This window comes from Nicotiana tabacum, chromosome 22 (genome assembly GCF_000715075.1).
Source record: "Nicotiana tabacum cultivar K326 chromosome 22, ASM71507v2, whole genome shotgun sequence".
In the NCBI taxonomy this organism is placed as follows: Eukaryota; Viridiplantae; Streptophyta; class Magnoliopsida; order Solanales; family Solanaceae; genus Nicotiana; species Nicotiana tabacum.
The window spans coordinates 79,705,601-79,715,933 of record NC_134101.1 but is presented as its reverse complement, the minus strand read 5'-3'; the positions used below and the strand labels follow the sequence as shown (position 1 = coordinate 79,715,933).

At 37.3% G+C, this 10,333-nt stretch overlaps 1 protein-coding gene across 2 annotated transcripts; it reads right to left on the bottom strand.

Annotated features, from left to right (window-relative positions):
• Positions 1 to 1,047: 1,047 nt before the first annotated feature.
• On the bottom strand, positions 1,048 to 3,791 carry LOC107817150 (GDP-mannose transporter GONST3). 2 transcript variants are annotated; one of them, XM_016642923.2, is made up of 3 exons: positions 3,666 to 3,791; positions 3,523 to 3,581; positions 1,048 to 2,549 (listed from the first exon to the last, which is right to left on the bottom strand). In XM_016642923.2, exon 3 carries the CDS (start codon positions 2,542 to 2,544, stop codon positions 1,429 to 1,431), a length of 1,116 nt encoding a protein of 371 aa, XP_016498409.1. In that variant the 5' UTR covers positions 2,545 to 2,549; positions 3,523 to 3,581; positions 3,666 to 3,791; the 3' UTR covers positions 1,048 to 1,428. The 2 variants fall into 2 exon arrangements, with proteins under 2 accessions (XP_016498409.1, XP_016498410.1); XM_016642924.2 differs by having other exon boundaries at positions 1,048 to 2,544; positions 3,666 to 3,785.
• Between the last annotated feature and the right edge of the window lie 6,542 nt (positions 3,792 to 10,333).

Sequence of the window (10,333 nt, the reverse complement as noted above, 5' to 3'; positions counted from 1 at the left end):
TGCAGGTGGAGTTGTCCAACTAGGTAACAATGTTACTTGTAACGTTATTGGGAATGGTACAATTCAGATCAGAATGCACGATGGTGTGGTGAGAACTCTCATTGATGTTAGATATGTTCCTGAGTTGAAGAAAAATCCCATCTCTTCGGACACTTTAGAATCCCTTGGGTGCAAATTCACTGGTGAAGATGGAGTTCTAAAAAATTTTCAGGGTGCTCTTGTGATCATAAAAACACACAGATCTGGTTCGTTGTATACTTTATTGGGATCTACTGTTACTACAGTTTCAGTATCAGACAACTTGTCTGATTTTGATGGCATTAAATTTTAATATATGCCTATTGGGGCTTTTGCGGAGAAGGTGAAGCAAATTTACTATATCATCCAAAATTAGGCCAAGGTGGAGATCTGTAAAAGGTGGCCTTATTTTTAGGCTTTTCATTTGTGAGCCTTGTTGGCACATTTGGAGCCTTTTATTTAAGGTCTTGTTGGCCAAATGAAGGCTTTGTATTTTGAGAGGATGTAGCCAATTGTTGGCCAAGCATTTCTTTCTTCTTTTCTTATATAATGAGGACTCTCTACTCATTTGAATAAACATCAACAAGACTTGAGTCTTCATTTCTTGTTTCTTATTTTCCTTCTTTATTAAGAGTATTTTGTATGAGAGTTAAGTGTTGGAAAACACTTGTGTGAACCCTTTCTTTGAAGTGATCTTGTGAGGTTATTCTCTTAGGGTATTTGGGATTAAATTAGAATATTTACTCTAATTTTGTACTCTCTTTTGTACTCTTATTGATATAGTGAAATTGCTCATCTCCGCTTATGGACGTAGGTCACATTGACCGAACCACGTTAATTTGGTGTCTTTTTTATCAACTTTAATTGTCGTTATTATCAACTTGCATTGTCTTTGTTATTGTTATTATAACGTTGTTTGGCTAAATTCTGCACTACCCGAGTTCCCGATCAGGATGATTCACCCAAAAAAATGCAATAGCTTATATGAAGTTGCCCGATATGAACGTACAGGCGGTAACACCCTTCACCTTGGTTCAAAAACCTTCCCTCTTGCAGTCTTTTCCTCTCAAGAATAGTTCTATTACACTTCAAATATTCAACGAGGAAAAACTTCACTGACTCAACAAGTATGCTTGAAGAGGAATGTAAACTATGTGAAATAAACATAACATGCTGTCCTGATCAGTAGGAGGCGGCGGCTGAGTTTCTAGCCTTGAATATAAACAATAAATCACTTCTCTACAACTGCAATTCCATTCTCAAGAGTTGCTTCCTGGTAAAATGGTCCGGAAGTTACCGCACCTGGCACTTAAATTAAGAGCAAGGTTTCTGTGGAGCGTATAATTGAATATTGAATGAGAGAATGGAGAAGAAATTCCAAGAATGAGTTATTGTATCCGATCTCCCGATTTATGTACCTTGCTTCTGATTGTCACTGCCCTGCATGTTGCTTTGCATTTCAAGCAGCTTGTGTTGCTCCTCCTCATCAGCTACTTGTGGATTTACATCTTTCATGGCCTTGGGCTTGTTGCTTGTGGACTGCTGGTACATAATGCCACCAGACATGCAGATCAACAGCCCCAGTGTTCCGATAAGTTTGGAGTGTTTATCCCATATAACTAGATTTATCACCACTGTCAAAAGTTTGTTTACAATGCCAAGAACAGTAAATCCTGTTGCAGAGATTGTTCTACGGCAAGAAAATCCAAAGAAGGATATTGCTAAACCAAATAAACATGACAGGGCTACTGGTAACACCACTTGAAAGCTATGCCAATCAGACTCGTCGTCAATTTCACGTTTAATCTTCTTCAATTCACCCATTATAAGTAACTCTATAGGAAAGAGAAGCAATGCCTCAAGATTGTTGTACAGCACAAGACCCCATGTGTTTAGACCAATTGTCATAACCACGTGCTTGATGTAAACAAAATCAATAGACATGCTCACTAAATAGGCCAAGGCCCAGCTATAAGCTGTAAGAGTGAACTGGTAATCTGTACTGACATAGAGCACGCTACCAGCGAAAATTGTACCAAGTGACAACCACATTTTTATTGTTGGCCACGGCTGGTGCAAGTAGAGGGTCTCTCCTATCGCAACAAAGATGGGGACTGCTGATCTGAAGACAATAAATGTATCAACATTGGCGTGGAGGAGAAGCTCACTGTTTGTGAAAAGAGACAGGTAGAATATAATTGCTGCAGGTAGGAACCTCCACATTGTTAGAAGATCAAGTTTATCATGCTCGATAAGATTAAGCCATCCGCACACAAGAACTCCAGCTGCACTTGTGAAGTACTGCAATGCAGTTAGTGCTCCCGGGTACGGAAATTTCATTATGGTCCACTTGTTAATGATGGAGAGCAATGATGCTGAAAGACAGTACCCAGCAGCTATGCCATAAACCGATGCTTGCTCAAGTAAGCCACTATACCAAGTTGATTGAAAACTCTGTGACAGGGAAGAAGCATCCAAAGATGCCCTGGAATCTTCATCTTTGGGATTTTCCACATCTTTTGACATCTAATCTAAATAGACGAACAGAAGAAATTTTCATATAAGTTACAATTAACCATTAACAACTATTAAATCTTTTACCTTTTACTACAAAAACACACAGCAGAAGTTAACCCTGCTGCTTTATGAAGCCAAATCCATTTACTGAATTATCTAGAAACAGTAATTTTGTCACAAACATCAAAACTTCATCTATAAGCAATTGCAATAATGGGGTTCATTGACATTCATAGTATAGAAGATGCTATATCACATATAATTATACTCAACTCGGTGGAATTGTTGATCTATAAGCAGCCCATAGTGGGTGCGCTTTTGTAAAATGTAGAAAATAGAACTCTTAATTCCATTCATATCTGACGAATTCAGTACTAGCTTCTCTTTCATTATTTAAACTTCTCTGAACTAACGAAATATTGAAAAACTTTTACTCCATTTTAAGCTATTTTTGTCTATTCCTAAGCAGCTAATTAAGAATTCACCTTATTCTTCCCCAATTTTTTTATTGCGCTGCAGTTTTTTAGCTGTGAGAACATTGAATATTTGAATGCATGGATTGTTCTAAGCCCCTAACGCCTAGAGAATTGGTTTGGCAGATCAAAAACTTCAGCTCCCCCTCCATTGCTATTTCACTCTGCATTAGTCTTCAGACAAAATTGCAGCTACAAAACACCAGCATTGACAGAAAGTCCGAAGTTTATTTAGTTGTTCCATCCGAAATTCCTTATTTATTACCACAAAAGGCAAACCCGTCTTCATATTTATGAAAAATGAATGTCATCAAAAAGATTATGTGACATTATTCACTGTCTTTCCTTTCCTTCTTTTTTTGGCTGATAAACCCCATTATTTAAAAATGGTTCAGACCCTGTATTTATGCAAAGAGATCCACTAATAATTGATTTCGAACCCAGTAAAATCAAATGGTCCATGGAAGAAATAAATACAAATGATAACTGCCTCCTTAATGATTCAGATGCATACCTTGAGCAGAATATAGGTAGTAATTTTTTCACAACCACTAGTTCCCGCTGCGCCGCAACCTGCAACAAAAGTAGTCATTCAGCTCTACATCTTACAAAAGGAAATAGCCGATAAAGATTAAGAAATGGGAGAAAGAAGATTACCGGTGCTGAATCCGGCGTCGGTAGCGGTGGCTCGTATACCGCAGAGAGAATGGGAGCTAGAGAGAGCTGAGAGCAATAGGAAGTAAAGCGTATGTCGCTTACTAAGCCCTTCATTGTTTTTCGAATGTCAGAATTTAAATCCTCAAGTTTTTCAAAGCAACAAACAAGCCCTTAAAGTTTAACAGCTAAGGAAAATTGTTAAGGTTCTCCGCTTCTAGGGGTGTCAAAGGTTCGTTTCGGCCAGTTATTTTATAAAATTTATATCATATTAATTTTTTAGTTATTTTATTAAGTATAATTAAAATTAGACTTTTCGAAACCGTCTCAATCATGTCGGTTGCTCTTCGGTATCGATACGGTTCGGTTAATTTGTTTTAAGTATCATATAAAAGTCACCGGTAGAAGTAGAATGCATAACATACATACTTTTATAGGACTTAGCAAAACTCTTTAGATATTTTAACTGTTTAAATGGTGATGAATTAAGAAAATATGAAAGATGGCCTGAGTGTAGATCCATCAACTATGCTACATCAGCGTAAAAGAAACTAAGCAAAGACAAAAAATAATATAAATCACACGAGTGAAAAGATATTAACTAAGTTGGGACTCAAGAATAAAGTCTATAGAAAATTATATATTCAAAAAGATAAATGTAAATCATATACATTGTAGTTTGATACTCATAATTGCTAAAATATATTGTCTCATGCTAGTAAATATGCAGGAAATAATTTAGTTTCAGTGGGAGTAGCATAATAAGTTTGGGAATTACGATTTTGAGTCTAATTACTTGTTGGTTTGTAACTGTTTTCATAATTCCAAGGCCCAAGGAAAAATTGAATACTTTATTATTTTTAAACTTAATATATAAATATATTTTTCACATATAAATTTATTCGGTATGGTTCAGTATTTTTTTGGTTTATTTTCATAAAATAAAAAACTTGTCCTAATTATCGGTATAGTTATAGATTTATATAAAAACCTAAGATTTTATCAAAAAATACCAAAAAATTGGTTCGATACGATACAGTTCGATTGATATAGTCGATTTTTAAATATCTATTGACGCGTCTATCCACTTTTATAGCGAGAGACTCAGCCACTCGGGGGTGTGCATTATTTGGATTATTATGCCAATTCATAACTGTGAGTTTTCAGTTTCGCTTTTTTATTTTTTGTTTTGGCTTACTTTTAAATGGGGAATATAAATTTTTGTTGTTCGTTAGGATTTTGCTGTTAAAAGAATGAATTAGCTATAAAAATTGATATTTTCATTTTCATAGCAGAAAGGATGGAACGTTAAAAAAAAAGACAAAAACAAAAAGGGGTGAAACTAATAAGAATGTGACGAGTACAAAATCAGTATATAAAATTTAAAGTTCGCTAGTCAAATATAATATAGAAAAATATTGTGTTCACAAAGACTAATTTAAATAATACTCAAATAATTATTGGCTAATCGATATTCAGGATGAATTACACTTTTGAATTGAGATTTTTAATGACTACAACTATCAAACTAAAATTATGACCAAGTAAAATCAATCACAGCAAACTAGATATTTGAGCTAAGACGGGTTATTATCAATATGAGAAATAAGGGTTGCGACATGATAGGTGCAAGAAAGTTATTTGGGATTTAACTCTATTTAACTTTACTTAAGATGTTCTAATGATTCTCACGAATTAACTAGATAATTATCTTAATTGTAAGATCAAGATTCTTCTCTCGAATGAACCTAAACTCTACTAGGTAAATTAATATGAATCACTATGAAGATATGCAAGAAAACACAAATGGAATGGTCTCTAGACAAACGTCTATCGAATATTATCCTAACTATGTTTAATCAACAATTCAAGAAGCTCTTTTGATTACCTAGAAGAATCAATAACTAAATCAAATAAAATATTGCAAAGATAATCATCAAAATATTTTTCTATTGATTAAATAAATCGGTGAACAAATTTGCAATCAATTCAAAGCCACATAAACGAATTCATGCAATTAAATAAGAGTTAAATCCATAAATAATGCTCAAAATACCATATTCATCGAAACTATAGGGAAGAACTACTCCATAAATATGGAGAAATTCATCATAAATAGGTTAAAAAACAAAGACAATATTGAATTTAACGATTCGATACAAACTTCTATTTTGCACTAATTGTTGATTAAAAAGTTGATAAAATTATGCGTCTTCTTGCCGTAGCCGCTCTACAAAGATTTTCAAAGTCGAATCTCCCGTCAAAAATGAGTTAATGATGTTTTTATACCTAAGTAGTCTTGGACTGAAATAGCCGTAATGGCCCCCCCAAAAAAAGTACATTGAGCCAAAATTACAATGAATAACTGAAAACAATAATCACAATCCCTTTAGAACATATAATGACAACTCAATATGGTAAAACCCATATTTGGTTACGAAACATCAAATAGAAGCAAGACATGTGATGAAATGTTAAATATAACAAATAACTCAGGTAAGTGCAAAACATAAGCTTTTAGAAACAGCTATGAGAATGAAATATCAACCTCGTCTCAACACAATCACATAAATAAGAAGACACCCCGAAATATCACATAACATCATCAAAATGCCACCCTTATTACGCCACATATGCATATAAAAATGATATGTTATCCTTATTTCGCCACATGCATATACAACCAACCTTATTTTGCCCCACACGCATAATAATAGATAAAATTGCATAACAAAAACCTCGTGCTGACACCCCCAATCAATTAGCTCAACATGTCCATAAGTGCCACGGTACCACAAAAATAATAATGTCAAGCACCACAATATCACAATAATGGTACCAAAGTTTTATCAAAGTATAAGTTCACAACTTTTAGTAACCGTGCACGAGAACATAATAAATAATCATAGAAGCGGAGGGGTGTTCAATAGATAAAACATGATTATGGCTAAGGCAATGCAATGATCATGATCAAAAAGTCATAAAGTGATCTCACAAGTTTCATATAAAGTTCATTATCACATTAAGGCATATAATAGCCTACAGTCTATTCTGGTCAAAATCACACATAGTACCCGTATACACGCTCATCACATCATGTAAACGTCACTTATCACATCACAAAAATCAACAAAATAGGGCTAGAACCTAAGGGGTATTCTCCCATACAAGGTTAGGCAAGATACTTACCTCAAATACGCTAAATCAATTCACGAATAAGCCCCTCCCGTGCAAATCCACCCCCAGGCGGCTCAATTCTAGCCAAAATAACTTAATATCATAAATAAAAGCCATAGAAAATGATTTCGGATAATAAAGTTTCGATCTTTAATTAAAATAAAAAAAGTCAACTCAAAAAGCCAACCCCAGGCTCGCACCCTCGAACCCAACCAAACTCATAAATTCTGAACACCCATTCAAATACGAGTCCAACCATACCAATTACATCCAGTTCCGACCTCAAATCGATTTTTAAATCAGCAAATCTCACTCTCTAATAACATAGTTCAAAAATTCCCAAATCTCATCTTTAATTAATGTAAATTAGGTATAATAATCTACGAGTAATTAATATCTAACACCAAAATCAAGTAAGGATCACTTAACCCTTCAATTGTGATGAAAATCCCTTCAAACATCGCCTACAACCGAGCTCCACAACTCCAAATAGTGAAAAATGACCAAACCCTTCAAAACATAAAGTATGCCAGTGATTTTGCATCTGTGGTCACTTAACCGCATCTGTGGTACCGCTTATGCGGATAAAAAGTTGTATCTGTGATCCCTCTCTCAGCACCGACCTTCTGCTTCAGCGGCTCTATATACGTACTTGTGCTTCCGCTTCTGTGGACAATGCACCACATTTGCGGTCCTTGCTCATCCAGCCCAAATTCGCTTCTGCGGAGGAATATTTGCTTCTGCGCTTCCTTGTCCGCACCTGCAGACCCACCCTTCCCCATCCAATCACCGCATCTATGGCCAACCAACCGCTTCTGCGGCGCCACACTTGCAACCCAATAATCGCAGGTGCGAAAGCACCATAACTCAGCAAACTTCAGCAATGCAACCAAGTCTCAAAATGGTCTGAAATCAATCCGAAACACATACGGGGACCCCGGGATCCCGTCCAAGCACACCAATCAATTCTAAAACATAACACGAACCTACTCGAGGCCTCAAACCACACCAAATAATATCAATACTATGAATCACATCTCAATTCAAGCCTAATGAATTATTGAACTTTCAACTTCCAAAACCCATGCCGAACCATATCAAATCAGCTCGGAATGACCTCAAATTTTGCATGCAAGTAGAAAATGACACAACTGACCTATTCCAACTCACGGAACAAAAATCCAAACCTGATACATCAAAGTCAACTCCCGGTCAAACCTATCAACCTTCCAAACCTTTAACTTTTTAACTTTCGCCAAAAAGCACAATATCAACCTACATATCTCCAAATACACATCCGGGCATACACCTAAATCCAAAATCACCATATGAAGCTATCAGAACCATCAAAACATTATTCCAGAGGCGTCTACATAAAATTCAAACTCCGATAAACTCTTACAACTTAAGCCTCTAACGTTGGTACTAAGTATCCCAATTTACTCTAAAACCTCATCAAAACCAAACCAACCACCCCGACAAGTCACATAACCACAATATGCATAAGCAAGGCATAAAATAGGGAAATGAGGCTAAAATGCTCAAAACGACCAGCCGAGTCATTACATTCTCCCTCTTTTAAACAAATGTTTGTCCTCGAATGAGTATAGAGACATACCTGAAGTGCCAAATATATGAGGATATCGGCTCCGCATATCATGCTCGGTTTCCCAAGTCACCTCCTCGACCAGTTGGCCTCTCCACTGAACTTTCACCGATGCAATGTTCTTCGACTTCAACTTCCGAACCTGGTTGTCCAAACTACCGGATCCTTAGCGTAGGTCAAATCCCTGTCTAATTGCACTGAGCTGAAATCTAACACATGTGACGGATCACCATAATACTTCAGGAGCATGGAAATCTGGAACACCAGGTGAACTCCCGATAAGCTAGGTGGCAAAGTAAGTCTGTAGGCCACCTCACCCACTCTCTCAAGAATATCAAAAAGGACAATATATCGAGGGCTCAACTTGCCCTTCTTACCGAACCTCAACACACCCTTCATGGCGAAACCTTCTTACCCACCATGAATGCCACAACACGAGCCCTCCTATTTGTATAACTCTTTTGCCTGGATTGCGCTGTACGAAGCCGCTCCTGAATCTGCTTCACCTTATCTGAAGCATCTCGAACCAAATCAATGCCCAACAAACTAGCTTCCCAGGCTCAAACCAACCAATCGGAGAACGACATCGCCTCCCATATAAGGCCTCGTAAGGAGCCATCTGGATGCTAGTCTGATAGTTGTTATTGTAGGAAAACTCTGTGAGCGGTAGAAACTGATACCATGAACCTCCGAAATCAATAACACATGCACGTAACATGCCCTCCAATATCTGAATAGTGCACTCAGATTGTCCGTCCATCCGAGGATGAAATATCATACTCAACTCAACCTGTGCGCCTAACTCTCGTTGCACTACTCTCCAAAAATACGATATGAATTGCATGCCTCGATCCAAGATAATATACACCGACACACCATGAAGGCAAATAATCTCCTGAATATAAATCCGAGCCAACTGCTCTGAAGAGTAGATAGTCATGAGTGGATTGAAGTGTGCATACTTGGTTAGTCTGTCCACAGTAACCCACACAACATCAAATCTTCTCAAGGTGCATGGGAGTCCAACTACAAAATCCGTAGTGATACGCTCCCACTTCCACTCCGGAATATCAAGTCTATGAAGCAAACCACCTAGTCTCTGATACTCGTACTTCACCTGCTCACAGTTCAAACACCAAGAAACATACTCAACAATATCCTGCTTCATCCTCCGCCACCAATAGTGCTGCCTCAAGTCCTGGTACATCTTTGCGGTACCCGAATGAATGGAATACCGTGAACTATGGGCCTCTTCAAGTATCAACTCACGTAACCCATCCACATTTAGGACACAAATTCGACCCTGCATCCTCAACACCCCATCATCCCCAAAAGTAACCTTTTTGGCATTACCATGCTGCACCATGTCCTTAAGGACAAACAAGTGGGGATCATCATACCTATATGCCTTGATGCACTCAAACAAAGAAGACCGTGAAACCACACAACTAAGAACCCATCTAGGCTCCGAAACTTCCAACCTCACGAACCTATTGGCCAAAGCCTTAACATCCAAAGCTAACGGTCTCTCCCCAGCTGGAATAGAAGCAAGACTACCCATGCTATCAACCTTCCTACTAAATACATCAGCTATCGCATTGGCCTTTCCCGGATGATAAAGAATGGTGATATCATAGTCCTTTAGTAGATCTAACCACCTTCATTGCCTCAAATTCATATTTTTTTGCTTGAATAAGTGTTGTAAACTCAGTGATCCATGAACACCTCACATGACACGCCGTAAAATAATGCCTCCAAATCTTTAATGCGTGAACAATGGCTGCTAACTCCAAATCATACACTGGGTAGTTCTTCTCATGGTGCTTCAAATGATGCGAAGGATAAGCAATCACTCTACTCTCCTACATCAACACACACCTGATGCCAA

Coding starts and splice junctions, on each gene's coding strand:
- LOC107817150 (XM_016642923.2), bottom strand. CDS start 2,544: ATGTCAAAAGATGTGGAAAATCCCAAAGATGAAGATTCCAGGGCATCT.